At 38.8% G+C, this 24,535-nt stretch overlaps 1 protein-coding gene across 1 annotated transcript in view; it reads right to left on the minus strand.

Annotated features, from left to right (window-relative positions):
* The window catches only part of gpc1b (glypican 1b), a 90,463-nt gene extending 66,179 nt beyond the window's left edge, over positions 1 to 24,284 (minus strand). Inside the window, exon 1 of the mRNA XM_082173576.1 lies at positions 23,786 to 24,284. Within this exon, the coding sequence (XP_082029702.1) occupies positions 23,786 to 23,930 (145 nt within the window). The 5' untranslated portion in view covers positions 23,931 to 24,284. The remainder of the gene's footprint in view (positions 1 to 23,785) is intronic.
* Positions 24,285 to 24,535: the final 251 nt, after the last annotated feature.

The raw sequence follows: 24,535 nt of genomic DNA on the forward strand, positions 1-24,535 counted from the left end.
CGGGCAGATAATTCATGTTGATGTGTCGGGTTACATCGGGTCCGGGCTTTAAAAGCCACGGGCCGGGTCGGGTCGGGTTGTAATTTTCAGGCCCGTTGAGAACTCTAACTCAGAGTACAAAACACCCCCACAAAATATGATTCTTACAGACTTGTATATATAGTCTGAATATAACTATTATGTGCCATTATGTATATTTATTTATCCGGCTTCTAAAGTGCGGTCAGAGCCACTGCTCTACCTGCAGATTCACACTTTCATTCACAGCTACAGTAGTACTCATAGCACCAAACACATTAGCAGAGCTACACAGAGACAAAAACAGAGAGAAAGAGTTATAGAAGGCAAGGAATGGCTACAAGTTCAATATAAGCTTTCTTAATATTTTTTTTACATGAGCGCACAGACAGTGGTGAGAGACGGAGAGTGAATTAAGGTGTTTTGACGGATGAATAGGAGCGGCGTTTAGAGGAATGCACTGTTCTTTCTCACCATCCACTTCTCCCTAATCCCTCTTTCACAGTCACACTGAAAGGAAGCTTTTCATCAAAAGAAGGTTGAAAGGCATGAATGCCCATCTCTCTCGCCGTCTCTCCCTGTGTATCTCTTTTTATCCCACTTTCATTTTAAAAACCACATTCCTGCTTCAGTGTTCAGGTACTGATCTTTTGTTCCAACCCCTTTTTCCATCTCTCTCTCTTTCCCTATGGCCATGAATTTTAGAGAGATTGCGTCTTGCCCTTTTTGGAAACAAAAATTCCAGTTCTAAGCTATTCCCAGCCACATTTCTATATTGCCAACAGGACTCTAATACTTTAATTTCACCATAGTAAAGTGTCTGTAAATCTCAAGTGTTATTGCAAATGTATTTTCCACAGTATCTATAGAGAGAAGCATATAATCTCAATTAGATTTGAGTGCACAATGCTGAGGTTTCTACCAGGGCATTGTTAAATTATTATTTGATACTAAAGGCATTATCAAACATTATCAAGCCAAAACAGCTACAGTAACAAACAAAACACTTCAAATTTGAATTCTGGCCCACTCATAAGTAGCTGCGTTTACATGGACACTTACAATCGGATTGACGGCTCAATCGGACTAAAAAAACATGTAAACACCTTAATTGATCTGATTGAGCTCGATCCGAATTAAATTTCAATCGGATTGAAAGGGGTGGTTTATTCCTTTTTTGATCCGATCGAGAGAACCTCTAAACACTTGATCGGATTGAAAACTGAAACTGAAAGGACTGCGCATGTGCAATGACGTTAAATAGCGTAATGACGTATGATGCGCGGAACGAGCCGTTCTTCCTGTTGAATAAAGTGTCATATAAATAAGTGTCCCGTCATTCTAAAATTCTCATTTCACTCAATGTCTGTGAAGTGAAGCAGGACAACGTCCCACCAGTCCTTGTTTTGGATTCTCATCCACAGACGACTGGTTTTAGCCGCGGGGAGGGGCATTTTTACTGCGTGATAATATAAGCAGCACGGCAAAACGGTTAATATGCTCATTGGGCCCTATCTTCCACCCAGCGCAATTGACTTTGTACTCCGACGCATGTATCATTCCTATTTTGCACCAGCGCACAGCGGACTTTTCCCTCCGCAGACGCACGTCGGTAAATTAGTAAACGAACTTGCGCTCCCGGGGGCAGTTCAGCGAAAAGAGGAGCCGTGTTCCGGCGCAAACGTTCCCTGATGCGCATGTTATTAATATGCTATTTTAAGGGCGCATGCTTGGCCATAATCAATGTAGCGTGTGCACAACGCGCATGCACTTTGCTTCTCTCATCTACACACAGACGCAGTAGTTCTCATTTTTAGAAAACCATACATTATTACAAGGAAAAATATTAACACACGAGGGAAATCATTGTTGTGTCCATGAAGATGTGAAAAAATAGCTTACACATTTACCCAAATTATTATACGCCTGTTTAACCGAAGCTAATTTGGGTGTGTTTCTCCCATCCCCAATGTCACTTCTCTGTGTTTTACGGCCCTGACGAGAACGTCGGTCTCCTCGGCTGTGAACCGCTCCTGGCGTGCGCCTGGCAAATCCGCCGTTATAATAGCAAACCGCCATGGAACAAGCGCGCCTGCTCTTAAAGGGAATGTGAGATGTCACTCTGATTGGTTTATTTCACGTTAAGCCCAAACCACACCTATGAATAATGAAGCTACTTCAGACCAACCCATTTTAGATTTGCGTCGGGCGCAAGAGTCATTTATCCCGCCGGTATAATAGCAACAGCGCCCAAGACCCGCCCACAAAGTTACTTGCGTTTCGCGCTTGATACTTGCATTTCAGATCGTTAAAATTGGGCCCAATGTCTCCAAATCATGACCAGAGACAGATAAATATTACGTCTGCTGTTTAAAACAAATAAAGAACCAATAGAGGAGAATAGTAATGCGCGAACAGCGGGAAACTCTGTATATTTGTGCAGTGTGCGTATGTCAAAAAATCTATTCCGATTTGAAACTTGTGACATATAAACGCGCACATCAACCCGATTACTTTATTTATCGTTCATGTATCTGGTGGTGGTTGAGGAGAGATCCCCTGATATGATTGTAAAGCGCTTTGGGTGTACAGCAGTAGTACATATGAAAGCGCTATATAAATACCTCATTCATTCATTCATTCATGTAAACACCGTGTTCGGATTCATCAATCGGATTGATTTCATTCCGATTGAACCAAAAGGTGTCCATGTAAACGTAGTTAGTGACAAAAAAACGTGTTATATTTGTGTATGTTCTCAGGCCCGTCGCAACAAGGCAAGCAAACCAAGCAATTGCTTGGGGCCCCGAGCTGGCCAGGGGCCCCAAGACAACGACTGGTTAAGAATAAAATGCAACGACAAACTGTGTGAGCGCCCCTTTGATAGTCAATGCAGTAAAGTGCAATGACACTGTTATCGAGTTCCCCCTCAAGGGGGCCCCTCTCAGTAGTCGCTGACACCACGTGATCTCTGCTGCCGGCAAAATACAAAAATACGACTCGCAGTCACTCGCAGTCTCGCACGCATGACGCATCACACCTGCTGTGCGTGCTGTACTATTCTGTACGGTGGCCAAGAGAGCTCAACGCGCTGCAACTGAAGAAAACACATGCAAATAGAAAAAAAACTGCACATTAAGAAAACATCTTCATCAGTTTCACAACACATGTGTGCTCCAAATACTCACAACACAACCAAATACAGAAACACGCTGCAAAAGTTCACAACACAACCAAATACAGAAACGCGCTGCAAAAGTTCACAACACAAACAAATCAGAAACGCGCTGCAAATAGGACAGAACACAACGGAAATGTTTCCGGGGAAGCCAATAAGTGACGGACCTGGCTGGGACGTGCTTACGGAGCTGTCTACTTTAATTTAATTTAATTTATCATTTTATTTTTGTTGCAAAACATACAGAGATTACACGTTTATGACATACAACTTTGTATAGCCTACAATATACAAAATGTATTTATAATATGTTCAATGTCATAAGAATACTAATCAGAAAAGAACAAGCTGAAGACTAAAATAAATTAAAGAAAAAAAGAAAAAGAACATGAGGGAAAGATATTAATATATACATCAGTTACATTGTACACATTCATGTTATGTTAAAATAAGTTTCATAAGAATTGTTAGAATGAAGGGTCCAAATCATAGACAGTATATAAGAGGTCCAAATATGAGACGGCGCTGCGTTGTCATGGGAACATCCCAGGTGAAAATAATGAGGAAATTACATTGTCTTTCGTTGCTCCCTTCATCGAGTCCGTTCCAAACGGCTACATAATGGCACACAAGTGCCCCGCTCCCTCCAAAGTGTCCACTTCAAGGGCTCAGCCGTCTGCCCTTTTAATGGAGTAACGTTAGGGCATAGGTAGTCTCGCGTAGCCAGACCTTCAGACTGACGGCAGAAGGTCTGGACTCTATCTGAGCTTTTCTTGGCCAAGGACCGCCCAAGAGGACGTTTGACTGACATGTAACCCAACCAATCACAGTTCGTTTTGTTCCGCGTCATGTTTAGGGGCGTGGCAATATAATGTCGATGTCCCTACAATAACAGACCGGTGTGCATCTAATCAATTATTCATTCATGAACGTTGTGCAAGTTTACTGCAACAATGGAGCCGCGAACTTCACATAGCCTACTTTTTGAAAATCCAGCGTTTAATTGATCCTGGCAAGCGCTATTGTCGCAGTTGTAAACACAACGGCTTTCTTCTTCCACAAGGGGTTTTGGCATCACGGCATTTGTTTCCAGGCGGGCCGATAAAGAATGCGACACACACGTCTCCCGGACATCCTGTAGAATTCAACCAATCAGATTGCGACTTCGAAACTCCTAAAGTGTTTCCAGAAAAGTGTGCCATATGCATCAGACGTTCAGCCAACGGTTTGTGGGCGTGACGTCTGAGGCTGAGACTAGGGCATAGGTAATGCTCACGAGCAATAAAAAACGTCCCAGCCGGGTCCGTCACTTATTGGGTTCCCCGGAAACATTTCCGTTGTGTTCTGTCCAATTTGCAGCGCGTTTCTGTATTTCGTTGTGTTGTGAACTTTTGCAGCGCATTTCTGTATTTGGTTGTGTTGTGAGTATTTGGAGCACACATGTGTTGTGAAACTGATGAAGATGTTTTCTTAATTTGCATGTGTTTTCTTCAGTTGCAGCGTGTTGAGCTCTCTCGGCCACCGTAATTCTGTAGCTTAAGTGCAACATGGAGCTTGAAGAAGCAAAAAAAAAAAAATCCATGTCCATTTTGCTTGGGGCCCCCAAATTCCTTCAAACGGCCCTGTATGTTCTACAAACCTGATTTTATGACTTCTGTTTACTGACATGCCACCCTGCAAAAGCAGGTTCAGTATTCCTCAAAATGAACAAAATCTGTGAACTGCAAATAATAATTATTTAATCTGCAATGATTAAATGTTAAATTACTCAAATACTTTATGTATTAAATCTCACTTTATTAACCAGTGTCTTTGCAGCTGATCTTCGATGATCAAATTCCACCATATGCATAATCAAAAATTACATTTGTTAAACATCTTCTCTTTTTTTGTTGCTGAAGTTAGAGTGCTTACTTTTCCTGCGTCCTATTCTTCTGCAATCCAGAGTGGCAGCACAGCTGAAAGGTTTGTTTGAGATGCACCCTCTACTGTACATATATGAATCTGCATTTCCTTCAGCCTAAGGCTTATTGTGAAAGGGCCTTTATATTTGCCAAAAATTGAATTTTTTTTTTTTTACAAACAAGCAAGCCCAGCCGAGGTCAGAAAAAGTTACGCAACACATTACTTTCCATAGAAAGTAATGCAATTAGTTACTTTTTAAGGGAGTAACACAATTTTGGAATGGATTACTTTTAAAAGCTTTCCCCGACACTGGTATTATAATCTGTTTTTAATACTTAAAAAACTTTAGTCAGTACTAAAAAGTCTCAGCTAGGTAGCCTGTCAATCAAACTAACCATAACCATAGCTCCTTCTGTGTATGTAAGATCACAAACTGACAGCCAGACCATGTACATGTGATCATCAACAGACTTACAGTTCTGCAACCCCAGGCTGTTTCCTGATTGGCTTAGGATTCGAAAGCCTGCCAGGACTAATTTCTCAGTCTGGATAACAGTTGTCTGTTATTCAATTATTAGCTAAAAAGCATCAGTATGACTACACATGTGTGTGTTTGTATAAAGATTGCAGGTTGGAATATTTTAGAGGTGACCACACTTACATCATTTTACCCTTTACCCTCCATCACAGAGGCGTACAAAGCATGCATTGTCCAACTCTTTCTTTTTATCCCTCTGTCTTTCTCTCATCATAAAGGGCTGGCTGAGTGAATAGATGAAAAGTTCACTTTTAATTCAGTTGAAATCTGTCTAATGTGTGTTGTGCCAAAAACACAAAGTGCATGTCAGATCATGTGCCACGGGAACTTTGAGACGATCTCTTCCATATTCCATCTCTTTTCCATGTAATATTTCCTAAGCAGCCAATCAATACAGGACCAGTATTGGATGGAAAACAACAGTGCTCACAGGCATTGGGGAACATTATGAACAATGGAAGAGTTCACCGAGTTTATGCCCATTACTAAATTATACAAAACATACACAAAAAAGATGATGCAAATAGACATTACAGTGCAGGTGTTCATTAGCAAGGGCTGATGTTGAGATTTTCTCATTGTTCCAATTATACATTTTGCAGTAATTTGGAAAGATTCTGTGGTTGCCAGTTCACCTTCTGACTTCATCTTAAACATACAGTGTGTCATTTCTATGCCACAGAATTGCATAAATAATTATTGCTTTCAAACAGGTTTCAATGACTACCTTATCCCGAATCACGGCATTGGATGAGTCAAAGTTGCTATGTCAGGCTGCTTGAAAAAACAAATTCAATTTGGTGCCGCTATTGGCAAGAAATACACACTTGACCCTTAAATAAAGAGAAAATGTGTTTTTCAGGTTTAAAGCCAGATGCTAAAGAAGAACCTTTTAAAGCTCCATAAGGAACATTTTATCCTGTAAAACTTCAGAGAACCATTTATGTACTGGTGCTTTAAAGGGTTAGTTCACCGAAAAATGAAAATTCTGTCAGTAATTACTCACCCTCATTTTGTTCCAACCACGTAAGACTTTCGTTCATCTTCGGAACACAAATTAATATATTTTGTATTAAATCTGAGAGCTGGATCACTCCTTCATAAGCTTATAGGTAATTAATATCTGCCAGCCCAGAAAAGTTAGTAAAGACATCATTAAAATAGTCCAAGTGACTACAGTGGCTCAACCTTAAAGTCGGCATTAAATCAAAATTGACCCTATTTACTTTGTTAGCGCATATTACTAGTCTTGTGGTGAACAATTAATCCGTGCAAGTTAATACACAGAAAAAAATTGTTTGCCGTGGTAATCTTTAATCAAAGTCTGAAAAGTTACTTCCGGTCTGCAATGGCGTTCCTTTTCTGATGACGTAGGCTTGACGGCTTGGGTTGAAATATCCTTAACCACTCCCCTCAAACCGTTAGTCTGCTATGAGCAGAGATGGAGAGGAGGAGCACTAAAGTAAAACTCTGCCCTCTGTTCAATATTCCGTTTCACTTGGAAATACGTCACAACACTGGAGAAAAGTAATTTGCAACTTCCGGTTCACACGGACTTTAAGTTTATCAAGCGACGAGAATACTTTTTGTGCGCAAAAAACCCAAAATAACAACTTTATTCAACTATTAATTTTCTTCTGTGTGGGCCTCTGAGTGAGTTCACGTAGTGTAACAGCGCAGCACTTTTGGGTTGTACGTCAGAATGTAGGCTCACTATTGGCTGACGCTGGTCATGTGTGTGATGCGTGTGATGCTGGCCAAAAGTGAGCCTACGTTCTGACGTAACAACCCAGAAGCACTGCGCTGTTACACTACGTGAACTCACTTAAATCTGAGAGACAGCTCTCAGATTTAATCAAAAATATCTTAATTTGTGTTACGAATATGAACAGAAGTCTATACGTGAGGGTGAGTAATTACTCACAGAATTTTCATTTTTGGGAGAACTAACCCTTTAAAGAAACAAAGTTAAGAGTATGCAGAAGACAGCGGTGATGATTTCAAATCAGACACGTCAATGCTCTGACCTCTTTCCAGAAACCCAACAGCTCATTAAAAATGAATGACCTCACATATGATTCAGACTCTTTAAGTCATCTGTCAGAAGAAAGGCAAAGGTTACATAAAGAACACGTCCTGGAGGGGAAACTATTAAAAATGAGCTGAGATTTTCTGGACGGCGAAAGCAAAGTCAAACACATGAGCAACACTTAAATCATATTTAAAACATCATCTGACAATGTAGGTGGTGGTGCTTGTTTGTGAAAAAAACAAAAAAACAACAATGGTAAATGGATATATAACATTCGAATTTGGTAAGCATGATTGCTTGATGAGGTTCACTGTCTAAGTTGAGTTTTCGCACATAAAGCAAGTACAGTTGAGCATCAGAGTTTTGGGTGAATAGGCTTTCAATGGAGAGGCAGAAATCACTCAGATTTCATTATGTTTATTTGTGTTCTGAAGATGAACAAAAATCATACATGTTTGGACCGACACGAGGGTGAGTGATTTTCATTTTTGGATGAACTATCCCTTTAAGTGTGAGCACAACTAGCTCATACTGAGCCTTAGCAAGTGGCACTTGCTCATATTTCAGAACAAGGTCCACACACACTTGCCTGTCTGGACAGGCTCACTTCAAAATTACAGGCTGTCAGAGATGGAGCTGATTTTTTCTGGCAGCTTAATCTGAACGTACATGACACACAAACACACTTTACCGGCTGCCAGACTGAATCTGCTGGTGGTAAACAACAAGGTGCTTTCTGTCTGTTTTTTATGTGCGGGTCTGCATTTGTCTATATTGTGTGGACTAAATGTTTTAACAAGGACAGAATTTTGTTCTATTGTACTTTTGTATGGACAAGCACCCCTTACATTTTCTTTTGAAACATAAAATACAGATTTAGTTTGAATTATCATTTGCCTATCCTGTTTTAGCTTGGGCAATACATCATTGTGCAAATACATTTTCAGCACAATGAGCAAGAGAGATAAGGAAAAGGGAATGAGTGAATGCATAGTAAAACACACACAGAAACACACCCTCAGTTTCTGTCCATTCTCCAGTGGAGTGTGTACAGATCACTGATACCCTCATTAAAGGATCCCAAAGACCACGATTAGATGATGATTGATAAACACTGCATGAATTCTTTCCTTGCTTATGTGCAGGACATAAATAAAGTCCACTCACTTCAGCTCTGCTTTCGAAAACACACAAATACATCCATATACATACAGATATATCATATATTGTAGATGCAGTGCTTTTCACAGGGCAAGATAATTCATATGCACATTTTTAGCAAAATTACACATGCATCATTTTAAGATGCAAATTAAAATACTTACTAAATGTATTAGTTATTTATTTCTTTTTGGTAAATTTTTTGATTGTTACTCTCTTAGAATACACTTTTTTCTATTATGTATTATATTATTTAATTAAAAACATTAATTTTGTTTAATTAATAATACTTAAAATAATTTAATTTCTTATTATTTATTAAATTATCAAAATTATATTACATTTGCATTATTGTTAGATAAGAATGATTCATACAAATCAAGAGGGGGCAGCGATGAAAGTGAGATGACAAGTGAAAAGCAGAAAGAGGAGGATGAGAGGGACAGATGGAGGAAGAACAGAAGAGTGAGACAAGGATAAGGAGAGAGAATGATGGATAGAGGATGGATGCAGAGAGAGATGAGGAAAAACAGAGGGCGGGAAGAAGCTTCGGTGTTCCGCTAAGAACAGGATTACTGCCTTGATGTTTCTCAGATATTCAATTTCTCTGAGGCATTTTAATCCCACGGGAAAACAAACCCTGCAATATCTTTCTCTCCCTCTCTGTTTGTGTTTTGAGTCTCTTCTTATGTGCTTCTGTCTTTAGTTAGACTGAAGAACAAACACTGAATTCATCAAGCTGTACGGAACACCACGTCATAGCCAAAACCCAACAGAGGCCAAACACTTCGCTCACGCAACCCTCACCTCTACTAACAAACCGCACACCGTCACACTGGGTTTGGCTTCTGCATGAACTGTCCTCACTTTCGCATAAAACCATGACAAGATCAACACAGGTGCCAAGAAGCAGAAGAGGTCATGTCATAATAGTTAATTGTTTAGTTTTAACTCTTTCTCCTCCAGCGTTTTTGAAAAAAAGTTGCCAGCTACTGCCAGCATTTTTAATCATTTTCACAAAAGTTTCATGGCCCCAGGATATTTTGTTGAACGCATATCTGAACATACAACATATCAAAAGAAAGAACAGAGCCTCTGCTTTAAAAAAAAAAAAAAAAAAGTTTTATTCTAGCTTAATGCATTCTTTTTTATGTGAGAAAGTTTCATAAAAAAGCAACATTTTGAGCAAAAAGCTGAGAAAAAGGCGTTTTTGGATTCAGGATTCAGGAGGATGATGATCAAAACATAGATGGAGTAGATCATCAACACCCCCCAAGCTTGCACAGACTTATACCTAGTCCTGGGTCAACATTTCATTCGATAACATTAGGCAGTTTACTGTTTAATGTTGATGATTGTATTATTTTACATAATGCATCTGCTTACATATGAAATCACTTGTTTCTGCCTCTTCTTCGCCTATGTTTTGATCAGGAGATTCAGTAGTCTTTCAGAAGATGCATAATAGCACCCCCCTACCACATAAAACATGGAAAGAAGGACATTTCAATGGCAGGAAGCGTTGTCTCATAAATTACGGGAAATTCCATCAAATGGCGGTGAAAGAGTTAAAAAAGCCATTTACTTCTGTAGAATTTTTCCACTTAAAGTGAAATTTTAATTCTGTAATTTATTCACTCTAAATGTCGTTTCAAGCCTGACTTACTTTCTTCTGTGAAACACAAACAAAGCTATTTTTTAAAATGTCTCTCTGTTTGTTTGTGTGTATACAGTGAAAGTTAGTGTGGTCCAAAACAACAGTGACTTTCCTGTTGACTTTCATTGTATGAATGAAAACAGTCAAAAGATTCTTCAAAAACATTCTTCAAAATTCTTCTTTGCATTCAAATTTCAGGCCACTGTCGACTTCTTCGAGACTTCTGTCCACTAATAAGTATAATTTTTAGGACACAGAACATGACAAACAACTGTAATATGTATATATATTTGGATAAATCATGGAAATTCATTGATAAAAATTGGTGGAACCCCGGTCTTTTTTTTTTTTCTAAAATATAGATTTTTTTTTTTTATTAACATTCAAACATGTAAATAAATAAATATAATTACAACTAAATATTATTGGGTGGGAACTATGTACTAGAAGAAAAGAAAAAAAATACAATACATTACAATGTCATTCAATACAATATTATATATTATATTAAAATAGTATTTCAAGGGTCAGTTTTTTTCCAATTGATTTCCAGCTGTTTTTCTTCTTCAGAGTTCATATTTAAAACTTGTAAGAACCTTACAGAAACTGTCACACACACTAAAGTAACCAAGAAAGGGATTGTAAAATAAATATCTGCTGTTTCCTTTGACTCCTGACTGTGATGTCAGAGTTTTGTGCGGTTGTCTTTGTGTAGTTGAATCTTTTTCAAACACGCGGCCCATTGAGTTTCTGTCTACACGTTCATTGTCATCTGATCACTGGTGAAAGGCTTTAATCTGAGACCGCTGTAACGCACTGTATGATGGCCCGTCTCTGCTCAATCTCAACATGATGCCATTAGACTCCCAGCATGCATCAGAACGACAAGGCTTCCCTCTGTGATCAGCTAACCCATGATGGCTAGCAGAGAAGGATTACATTAAAAGTGAAACACTACAGCACAGCGTTTGGGCCTCTGAATGTGATGGGAACCTGATGAATGGCGTCACCCAACCAGCACCACAACACCGCTGGGTGATGATGGACACCCTGAGAAGAACATGCAAGAAGATTCACAGACCAAACATTAAAAATGTAACTAAGCACTGTGTGAGCAGTAACTGCAGACATGTTAACTATCATTCCAAAAATGTGACAATTCACTTCCAAGTAAGGACTATAAATCACATGATGATTCTGATGATGGCAATGGACCTTTTGCTTAGCTCCGCCACTTTTAGATGATATTCACTGAACATTATTCAATGAACCATATGATTTTCAGTAAAATGTATTAAAAATTGACAGTATATTGAAAGTGGTTGTTGCTTATTATTCTTATTTGGTCTGAAATAAAGTGTGACTTCTACTTAAATATACTGTGTGTATATTATAGTGACCTTGAGTCACGAAATTTTCAATTGCCCAAGCAACAATTTAATATATTTTTAAGATAATTTCTACAGTTATTACACAAAAAAACCCATAAATGAACAGGTAAATAAATGCATAAACAAATGCATAAATAAATAAAATTTATGAAAAATAACAACATAAAACCATCTATTTTCTTTGAATTAATAGTTTCAGTTCTCGTTTCCCTGACTTGATTCTTTGTTGTGTTTTGAATCTCAGAGTGTCAGTCAACAGTGGCTCTTTTATTTAAATAAATATATTACATCATCATAATCTTTAGCCTCCAAAAAGAGTCTGTGTGAAGATGTCATTGTAATTTATGGTCTACAAATGATGAATTTATGAAGGCTTATGCTCCTTTATCAAGAACAAAGCGCTGGTATTTAAATCTAATCAGCGGTCAAGGAACTATCAAATGTGCTCAGATGAATCAACAATGCAAAAACTACAAAACCTTGATCTAACAGCCGTGATTTTTCCAGTGCAGATGTAGCGGATCTGTTCAGTTGGCTGGAAATTAGAAAATTACAAATTAATGCAACAAACAGCTTATTGGAAACGAGTCAGCTTTCAAACAGAGCCGATGTTTCTGGAGTGTATCAATAACCACAAAACACTCATCATTTATAAAAGCAATGAAAGATTAGACTAAACAATCCAAAACACATGGAGCACAGAACACCCAATAATCACACACACACTTTCCCCAACTTCTCACAATGATCTAGCACTAATCTCAGCCTCAGACAGCACAACCACAGACTGTATACTGACTATCTGATGCAGTTGCAGGTAATCCAGTCTCTAAATGGTGCATAAAAACAAAGTGAACAGTGGTTGGGCTCTATACATGTCAATCAGACAGTCTCCTCCGGTCTAAACGGCAATTGCTAATATGCTAAGTGGACCATACCGTACGCAGTATCGCAAAAGGTCTGTCAATGTTAGACAAACCAAGCCTTTAACACACACACACACTCACAGGCGTAATGTCCTGAGCTCCAGCTCCCAAGTAATCCCAGAAACCATACATGACAGCACAAATGTAACATCAGTGCAAGCTTCAAAGAGCCAGGTACAGATTAGCTGATCCCTGAAGAGGATCAATAACTGTCACATCTGCTGCTTCAGCTAAAGCCTAGAAAAGCCAGACAGTGTCCACCTTCAGCATTTATATTAATACACACACCCCATCCACAGACAGACCTGGGCTGTGTGTGAGCTACATCTACAGTATACTATATATATATACACAATATAAGAGGGAATTGTGGGCACATTTTTGTGGCCAAAACCATACTGTGTGCAGTCAGGTCAATATCAGAGCTAGAAAGAGCAAGTATATGATATCACTACTCTGTGCCTCATTTCACTTCATCTTGTCTTTTCCCCTCCTTTTCTCATCTACAAATACAACACCCTTCTACTCAGCCAACATATAAACAAAATAGGTCGTGCCTGACGTCAGACAAAATCAACAACAGTCAGAAATCACTTTGCTTATGTAACAATGCTAATCACTGTGATTCCCAACAGCTGGAATGACTCACTTACACAAGAGAGAGATCAGCACAGGACGCCGTCGCCTGTCACCGTATGAAGGGCAGTGCGGAATCAGCTCTAACTTTGGCCCACGATCGCCACATCTACTATTGCTCTTTCTAGTTGTATTCACACCACACTGACAGACGTCGACCAACGTGGACAATCGCCAGATTATAGTAGGCTGCGTCACTTACATGACCAACACCAACAGATGCCAACAGGGTTAACACACTGATCTGACAAAACCAAATACTGAAAATTCCTTCATAACACAATAACAGTATATTGTGTCCTATTTTTTACAGACTTATCTTAGAGTGTAAGTGGTTTGCAGGTCTTATCTGGCCCAGCTGGTCTAGGCTGATGGATTTAGAGGTGTTTATATTTTGTTAAAAATGTATTTCTCTTTAGTGATTTAAAATAGGATTATACTTCCATCATCAAAATTCTATTAAACTGCTGACAACTTAATTTTCATTTTGAACCATCTAAGACCTTTGGAAATTGAAGACATGCACTCTTGCATGCTTAAAAACACTGGTGTTGGCAGCACCATTCCGATTTTTAACAGTATGCATCCATCTTATCAAAGTGTATTCTTACTTATAATGGATTGAAAATCAGAAATCAATGTGCTGGAAACATTTTTACAGATATGTTTGAAGCTCAAACACAACTGAGAGTATACAGGAATGATGGAAAAGTAAAAAGGGGTAAAGGCTGAAAGAACAGGGATAGGTTTTCTAGTACACTGTAAATCAGCTCTGAATTTCTATTCAAAGCAACAAAGAGATGGACTTGTGTCGTGGTGAGATGTAATGTACTGTAATGACTTTAAGGAGAACCATTGATAAAACTGATGTGTCAGCATTGTTCTTTCTCCCCCGTTCCATCCATCTCCCTCCTCTCTTTCCTCCTGTGTGGATTTGTGATTCAATTTTGTTGAGTGATGCCATGTGGTTGGGTCACAGAGGAGAACACCTCCTTTTACAGCCAAAGAGATGAATTCCCTCTATGTGCTGGACTAATTTAAGAGAAGCTTGGTTCACACTGACCAGCCACATCTGCCATAAAACTCTGAGTGCAACCTGATCAGCTATAAATGCTACTGTCAACTAAATGAGATAGATAGATAGATAGATAGATAGATAGATAGATAGATAGATAGATAGATAGATAGATAGATAGATAGATAGATAGATAGATAGATAGATAGATAGATAGATAGATAGATAGATAGATAGATAGATAGATAGATAGATAGATAGATAGATAGATAGATAGATAGATAGATAGAAACCCCTAGTTCACTGTGATGACAAGCTGCACTACTTCCACTGGAAATCACTTTATTCTGACATCATACTGGAAACACGCATATAATATAAATCAGCTTGAGAGAGTTTAGAGCCAGTAGGCCATCACCCTCCAGCAGTGTCATTTCACTGAACATGGAATTTAAAGAGACAGCGCTGTGTTGTATGTTAACACTGAGGCCGCATGAAGCACTTGGTTTATCACAATAACTACAGTATGGACATTACACTTTTAACAGTTTATCTATTATTTTAACTTATTTGTGAGAAAAGTTTCGCTTGAAAAATGATGTGTGCTATCTTTTTTTAAAATGAATGCCACTTGGTTTGATACTTTGTTTTATAATGCAAAGACATTCATGCATTTTTAAGTGTGACTTAAGTGTTCAAATACATTCTGTGGACTGTGTACACACACACGCACGTCGCACACACACACGCACACAGAAACTCAACTGAGCACGAACTATCTACATCAAAACAAAGCTGGATTATCTGTATTATTTATGAACAACTTTGGCTCAGAGGATCAGAAATAGAGAAAGAGAGAAATAAAAATAGCAAACAAGAAAACAAGAGAGAATTTGGACTCCAGCTTTGTCTCTAATTACACACAGACTACTGCACGAGATGACAGTTTATACTTCTTTTTGTGCAGTTGTCTTAATGTTAGCTGATTCTTCAGAGAATGAGAGAGATAACTGGATCGCCCAGAGCTTTTAGTAGATCTAAAAATACATCAATCTCATCAAACTCACAGAGAACAAAATATATCTCACTCCCCTATCTCAAGGGCCTGTCTCTAAAAGACGACGCAAAGAAACTGATGCCATTTGAACAACTGTGATGAAATTCCCTGTTCAATACAGAAATTACAAATGGACATGATGACAGCATCTGTCCTGCTTTACTGTACCTGTACTGATAATATGTGTACAGAATTGTTCTACTCTTATTGGTACTTGAGGCTTATTGGCAGTTGAGTAAACAAATGCATCCTTTATCGAAGTATCTTTACAAAAAATTACTGTGGTAATAATAGTTTTAGATTTCTGCCAGATAGATAGATAGATAGATAGATAGATAGATAGATAGATAGATAGATAGATAGATAGATAGATAGATAGATAGATAGATAGATAGATAGATAGATAGATAGATAGATAGATAGATAGATAGATAGATAGATAGATAGATAGATAGATAGATAGATAGATGCCCGACCTTCAGAGTTTTCCATCACTGCTATAAACATTCAGTCAATGATGGAAAAAAATTAGCTTAACATGACCTTTAGTTCATTCCCAAGTAACACTGACCCATGAACTAGAGTTATGAAAATCCCTCTCCATCTCTACCGTAGTTGTCAACACGACACTTAACCCCCGTTTGCCTCAGGGAGGACATAGCCTGCAATTAGAGCACTGTTTGTTCAAAGACACTTCATCTTCTGAAGCACAATGGAAATTCTCATTAGAGGCATAATAAATTTATATCTGAGCCAAAGGAGAAGGAAACTACACAACTATAGCATTACGAAATTATGAATTGCATAACATTTTGTTTTCTGGGTTAAATAACTAATTTGTCATAGCTGATTTCAACAGATACACACAATCTTCTCACTGGTTCCTTCTGCAGACTGATAATGAAAACCAACCCACACAATGTTGTGTAACAAGACTTTTGAGACAAAGTCTGGTCCACTTTGCAGCCTTTTCTGTTCAAATTGTTGTATTACATTTAAATGCATGCTGATTTTAATAAAAATAAGATTTTGAACCCAACTGACTTTCATTTTATGGCTAAGAACAGCTAAAACATTCTCACAAATATCTTCTTTTTTGTTCCAAAGAAGTAAGAACGTCATACAGGTTTGGAACGATGCGAGGGTGAATAAATGATGACAGAACTATTGTTTTTTTTTTCTGTGAAGGCTTCCCAGCTTCCACCTGCAGCTTTTCCACAGCACTGGTGCTTGTATGATTTTTATGAGGTCGCTGTACAAGCTGAACGTTTCTCATAAGCAGCATTAGTGATCATTATTACGTCAGATTCTCCCATAATGAATGGGGTGAAATCTCTCTCCTTTTCCCACACCTCCCTACAGCTGCTGAGAGTCCAGCCAAACCAAACACGTCCTCTCCTCTGCAAGCTCGCTGTTGTGAATATCCAAAGCGGAGTTCGGCCCAGCTTTAACAGGAAGCCCCATTGAGTTTCACATTTGAGAATACACTGCCCTTCCAAATCCCCCAGAATGCTCTCGCTGTTCTTCCTTTTGATTGTAGTGCATGTAATGACTCTTTCAAGTCTTCCCTCTGCTCTCATCTGGAGAAGCTTTGCGCTTAGTCTCCAGGGGTTAAAGTTAGGCTGCTGTTAGAAGTGTCAGGCCAGAGACTAAGACACATGCTAAAATTAAAACAAGACTTGACAATTTCCAAGAATTCACAAGCTCTGGCACACTTACTGTTCTGTCAGAGAGTCATTGCATGAACTCCATGTGCTGGTTGTGCTTTGTTATTCTAAGTCATGATTCAAAAATGTACAGCAATCAAGAGTTATAGATTGAATTTAGGTTCTCAGCCAACTGGCATCCAGTTCAGTTTCATAACGTAACTGCAGTAACCATCTTGCTAACTTCCTGCATATACAATATAAAATGAAGCATATGCAACCCTGTTTCATCTCAATAAATAAATACAAACATTCATACATAAAATTTCTTTTTCATTTATTTTTCTTTGAGGTGTAAACAGGCTTCCATAAGGAGGTAATGGACCACTCATTGAAAAATGAATGAGCGAATATGCTATGCTCAATATGGCGGCTGTAGAAATGGAAGCTATTCAATTAAATGAGCCAAGTAGGTGTAGTTACAGTATATACCAGCAGAGGCTAACTAACCCCTTAGTTGTATCACAAATGACACACTATACACTTATACACTATGTACTTATGTATGAACTTAACCGTGTAGTGTATGAATTTTATATGGCTATTTTGTCATTCAACATTGGAGTCTGATAGATAAAGTTTTAGTACTTTGCAATGAATTTACAATGAATCATCGAGGCTAGCAGGAAATGTGGTTAGGATTATAAAGATTAAACTGCTTTACAGAGAACACTGTGTGACTCTTGCTCAGAGTCAGGGTCAATTAAGCTTCGTTGGGATGAAACAAACTGTCAAAACATTCAAATGCTACACAACACAGGTGTAAAAAAAAGAAAAAAAACAGGTTAAAGTCAACTAAATTGACTAAAGCATGTTATATTAAGAAAAAAAGTCTTGCAGTATATTGATAACACCTATTGATGGAAATAAATGTTGTGATGTTATTTCCATCAAGAGGTGCATACATTTTTGGTCAAGATCTTGAATTGACAATGCAAGAGTCCATCACTCTGTAAAGTCTCCTCCAGCACATCCCAAAGACTTTCAATGAATTTAAGGTCTGGACTCAGAGTTGCAAATTCATGAGTGAAAATGATTCTTCATGCTCCCTCCCAACTATTCTTTCATACTTATAATTTTTTTTTTTAAACCGCTAATCTACTGGGATTTTCAACCACAACCAGAGTTTACAGATAATGGTCTCGTGAAAATATCTCATGAGCATCAGTTCTGAGGGCAAAAATGCCTTATTGATGCCAGAGGTCAGAGGAGAATGTCCAGACTGGTTTGAGCTGATATAAAGACAACAGTATCTCAAATAACTCAAAAAAATCTAAAAATGTTGAACCCTGTATATCAGTGCCATGTCGTTCAGGCTATGTAATGTACGTGTATGTACACAGGTAGCAGCTATGGGGGGAATGTGACCCTTCGTCTGTCTCTATATCTGTCTCTCTCTCTCTCATCCTTAAAAGGATGTCACACAATAACAAATCCATCAAAAATGTCTTCATCTAAATGTCACCTTGGTCTGTCAAGGTTCTCTCTCTCTCTCTCTCTCCTCTGGCACGGCAGTCCTTCACTCACAGGAAGACTGAGAACTACATTACACTCCATGTATTACAATCTGAGTCAGTTTGTCACATTTAGTGGCTAGATAATTCAATAAGCCTTGCTCTGGACTGCAGATTTACATCACGGCACTGTCCTGGCGTTATCTGATTTCAGAAGTATCATATTCAGCTGTGGATTGCATCCTGGGAGAGAGGCCAAGGTCTTGTATTGACACACAGTATTATGTTTTACCAATTACCAAAAAACTCAGGGTCTGCCTAAAACGGGACAATTACATTCAAGACAAATCCCTGGTAAGTGATCCGCTCTGCTGAAAAGACAAGTGGACCATGCTAATTCACACTGGTCCAGCCTTGTTAGAGATGGCTGGTTCAAAGCTGGTTATGCTATAGGCCTAGTTAAAAAATATAGTTTTTCCTAAAAATTTTTGTACCCACCCTTGTTCCACCTCACCATTCCAAACCTGTGACATTCTTCAATTAAAAACATCTGTTCTTGCTCATATGAAAAGTGAATCACTCTTTTCAGTTGGATCTTTTCAATGAACCAGTTCACAAAACCCGTCGGAATGACTAGTTCACAAATCAAACTCCTCTGTATCTCGATTCAGCTCATTGACTCAATGATTCAGTTGGTGGTTAACAGCTCAATGGAGGGAAAAAGTTCACAAAATAAATGCTTAAATTTCAGTCTGTTTTACACACAAAGTTATTGCATGGCTTCTGAAGACTTGAAATATAATGCATGAATAATATGGACCCATTTTACTTTTATGGTACTTTTCCAACCTTTTTGAAGCTTGAAAGCTTCAGTCCCCATTAATTGTAATTGCATGGAAAAGAGAAACTAATAATGAGTCATGCAGGTTAGTAACAGCATGAGAATGTGTAAATGATGACCATTTAGGCTAACATTTTTGGGTGAACTATCAAGGACACCAGCATCCAAAACACAACATATGCTTTCTAGCCATGAGAATTTTTTTTTTTTTTTAACAAAGCATCAGGGAGGGAACAACACATCAAAAGAGAAATTAATAAAATACTAGTACTTCTAAAGTCCAACAATCTGTTTTTCCTGTTTCAAGGGACAGAAAGGACAGAGGAAGGAATAGATTGCATGAGAGTCTCAATATCAGTTTTTTCTTCCCTCTTTCACTGCTGCAGTGTGTCGAGTGGTTTCTCGGCTCTGCATGACATCAAACACTATGTGGTGAGTTTCAGGCTCCAGAGGGCAGATTACAGCTTAATGCCTTCAACATCTACTGCATCAGCACTATAAACACTTCACTCTGTGTCTGTGTGCATGTGTGGGAGTCTAGGAATACCCCATTCTCAATTCATCTTGCTATGGATTGGAGGATAAATGCACAAATTCATTGTGAAAGCATGTTGTGTGACCCCTAAAATCAATGCATGCAAATCGCAACAAATCGATACAAGATACTATGCATTCTGTATGCACACACACACACACAGCATGAATAAAAAGGGGAATTCTATACTATGCCCTAGAGCAAATGTGCTCATGCAACTTAAATATTGAAATATTCCTGCACAAAGGACTTCTGCTGTCTATGATGTTACCATGGGCCATTTCGCTTTCGAGCAAATTTTGCCTCCAGGAGTTGCACTAGCGGCCGTCATCCAGCGGGACGCCATGGCTCAGGGACCTCATTAGTGCTTTCATGCTCGCCTGTGTCCATGACTTAAACATGACTAATGACAGATGCTTTATAACCACTGCCGACTCTAGAGTCACAGCTAGGGGGCGCTACACCTCATCATCAAGGTGAATGGGGTTTCAGAGACTTCAGGTGATATCCTGTTTGAGTAAATATATAATATTTGCTTTTATACAATATTAAAACTTATAAATAATAATAATAATAAAGAACTGAGTGAAATTGAGTTCAGAAGGGGGATTCGGTCAGTTGGCAAATAAATAAACTTTCATACAAGATAAAAAAAAATTCTAAATTACATATAATTTTAAAAAATAATAATAATAATAATAATAATAAAGAGAAACAGAGAAAATATACATTATAAAGTTTATATAAAATATACATATAAATATATTTTCATGATTAGTATAATTCATTTATTATATATGATTTATATATGATACATTTTGATAAGTGATGAGCATTTCCAACATTTTATGCAGACTGGGCTCAAACCTTGGTAGCCCACATGAGCACTATGGCTCAATATGATATAGGGGGCGTGTCTGAAATCGCATTCACAATTCCCTACATTAGTCCACTAATATAGTTCACTTGAGGGATTTCAGACACTGAGTGTGCTGGAAGGGCTGCCGCTTTTGTATAGTTTGTGCTTGCTTTTGAAACTTAGCAAACTGGTAGCTCCAGTAGTAAGATGACAATATTACACTGTCACGGAAATTATGTATAAACCTTTAATACAAACCTAAAAAATGTTAATGATCAATTAAAAAGGAATTGATACCTGTATGATATTACGCTGTACCCACATTGGACCAGCGGTTTGAAAAGTGTATGGATGCGTGATTAAGCTCCAGGCGCCATCTTCTGGTCAAACACAGGAATTCATTCGGTGCGTGACTCTCACAGTTATTTATGAGTATTCCCTAGCCATTGAGCGTACATCGGTCATACACTCGTTATTGTGGTGCATTGCGGGATTGAATGAGTGCAATCGATAACATCTACTATAGTTTCGGACACCACTACATATGGCTGTTCCCTCAAATAGTGCCCTGTTTAAGGGTATAGGGGGCAATTTAGGACACAGCCACGCACTGACTACATGCTATGCCTCCAACCAATTTGACCATTTTTTTAAGTCATCCATATATTAAGGATCGCCAAATTGTCCAGTTCTTGAAAAACCTAGGCTGACCGTTAATCTGATAAGGTGTGTTTGCAGGGACATTTCCAGAAATGTGATCTATGATTGGAGCATATTAGACAATTATATGCTCTCTAACTGTTTTCAATTGCATCAAAACTATTTGAAAGATTTTACAACATGATAGCCTTCACATTGGGTGTAACTCCATCTACTATACAAGGAGGGTGAGTACAAAGGTGAGTTGAACTTGGCTTGGTTTCTTAAAATGATTCCTGATATGAGCCTAACAAGAACTGACAGGAGCCATCTTGACCTGATCTGTCACTGAATCACTCTTGAAATGAGGTCAGGTAGAGATTATCGTTGTGTATTGTCGTAACTTCAGGCTCTGGTGTGGGTCGCTCGGCTTGTTTGGGCCATTAGCAGGGTGTGCCACAGTTCGCGGAGGTGGGAACCCCTCTCCGGATCGCCAGGGGAATATCATTACTCACTTCTGAGTAAAACAGAAAGGATGGGGACTGATAGAAGACAGCTGCTTTTGCATAAGCGTTGTGGTGTTCTACTAGATAAAACACAGTAAACATAAACACTCACATGACCATGGGCCAAACGTTGCTCTCACAGGGTTGGTGTCAAGTTCATCTCAAATGAGTCAGAGAGAAAGATGATATACAATCCAGCTGAATGTTCAAATCCAGCCTTAAAATATTCAAACGAAGCTTTCCTATCAAAAATTAAAGACACAGCCTGAATGAAATTCATCCATCTAAGGTTAATGCCGACTAGCAGCAGGAGAGGAAAGAATGGAAAAAAGCGAGAAGAGTTGGAATAATGGGCGATTCCATTAATATCACAGAAACCGCTAAAGAAGATCCGAGTCTGTGTCCAGATTTCCTGTCCAGCCAGCTGACAACAGTCATGCAACTTTAATATTCACAAAAACCAAAATCAGATTCCCACAGTTTTACACATGGGAGGACAAGTATGTCAGCTCTTGAGTGGAGAGCCAGAGAAACATCACGGCTAAAGAAAAAGCTGCAGTATAATTGCAGAACATTTCCTGGGGGAAACTCTTGACTCTGAAACAATTACTTTCAATTAAATCTCATTGTCTCCATACGGTTGAGGAGTATAGGGGTTTGATCACCATCACTTAGACATGTAAAAGTGTGCTGTCTAAACACAGCCCACACTGGCAATGTTAACATGTCTGATTAAAGCGATTGTAGCGAAGCATCACTCTGATTGAATGCGTCTGGACGTGTTGTACGTGTTTATGAGGATAATATCTCCATCAAATTAATGTACAGTAACTAACGTCGGATTTCCACCTCTATTAATCTTCTAAATGGAGAACACTTTCTGATCATTAGGGAATACCGGCCGGGATCAGCTCGTGCGTCATGCGCAAGAGGATGATGGGTAAAAATACATTCAGGCTACAGTGCTGAGCACAGAATCTACGGTGATAGAAAAATTCAATGAAACAAAGAGAAATTAAGGTCTTCTGTGCGTGAAAGCACCTTTACCACACAGAACACCTGGCGAGGTTTATCTTTTCAACTTACTCCTTAAACATCAAAAGTGAAAAACTCTATACCCTCATGGAGCAACTTTGGATGAGACAGACAATACTCCACCCTGACACACACACACACACACACACACACCAGAAGCAACTGCAGAAAGCTCATAATCACCAGTAAATCTCTGTAACCATGCCACACACTCAAACCAAATGACAGCAGAAAAAAACAGTCTCGGAAACTGTTATGGAATCCTGAGTCATGGAAAATTATAAAGTCCAAAGACCTGTGGGAATGTCAAATACATGTGTAAGACGGGATTTTTTTAATATATATATATATATATATATATATATATATATATATATATATATATATATATATATATATGTATATATATATATGTATGTATATATATATAATCATAGCACTTGACACAGTTGACCAATAGGAATTATTATTAATTGTATACTTTGCCACCTTTTTAATATTTGTATTATTGCACTTTGAATTACTGTATCATTGTGTTGTGTTTGAATGAAGTTTGCTGATAATAAAATAAGATGAAAATACATTTTAATCGCCATGTTGCTACTTGCATTAAAGTTTGCCTTTGTATGCAATGTCTTCATTCACAACTGTCATTCACGCTGAGATCTAGAATAACAGCAGGACTGATTCACCTACCGGATATTTCCGTTTGCGGGACTCCGTTCAGATTGAACCCCTTGCTGTTGTAGAACTGCCTGATGTCCGAGCATGTCTTGGGTTTACTTTCCCCGAACACCAGCCCGGTGAGAGCGCACAGAAGCACCAGTACGACAAACCCCATCCTGGACAGAAGAAAGAAGCGTGATGTGCGAATCAAATCCAATGGCGAAGAGCAGCGGACAAACGCATCCACAGCGAAATGTATCTGCCGTTTCCAAAAGCGCACCGGTTCACTCCCACGCGCTGTGTCTTATTCAGTGGCAACAGCTTGAATTAAAACGGAGAGCGCGATCCTGTGTGAGAGATGACGGAGCGGAGAGGGAGGAATGGCACAAGCTCACGGGAGCTCACAGTTCGGAGACGCGTCTGTGCGCTCGCGTTCGGTCAAGTGCGAGGCGGAGCGGGGCGTGCGCGCGAGCGAAGGCACCAACTGCAGGGCATCGGGTTCGTCTGCCACTGCCGCCGCGATCCTCCACAGGATGTTGCATCAAATCATCCCGCTGGCCAATGAAGACGGGATTCCATTTCCCCACAGGCTCTCCTGTAGGACAGGATAAGGATCTCTGAGATTCCTTATGTAATTTAGTGAAACTCTGGTTTTGAGCTGACTTTGACATGTCATTATGCTGGATTTTTGTCCAGTCCAAAGGGATAAAGTAAGAACTTTAAAGGATTCAGTTTGGAATCATACTTTGGAACCAATCCTAAACAATCCTAAAGGGAATT

Source organism: Leuciscus leuciscus (assembly GCF_965113295.1).
Source record: "Leuciscus leuciscus genome assembly, chromosome: 6".
NCBI classification, from domain to species: domain Eukaryota; kingdom Metazoa; phylum Chordata; class Actinopteri; order Cypriniformes; family Leuciscidae; genus Leuciscus; species Leuciscus leuciscus.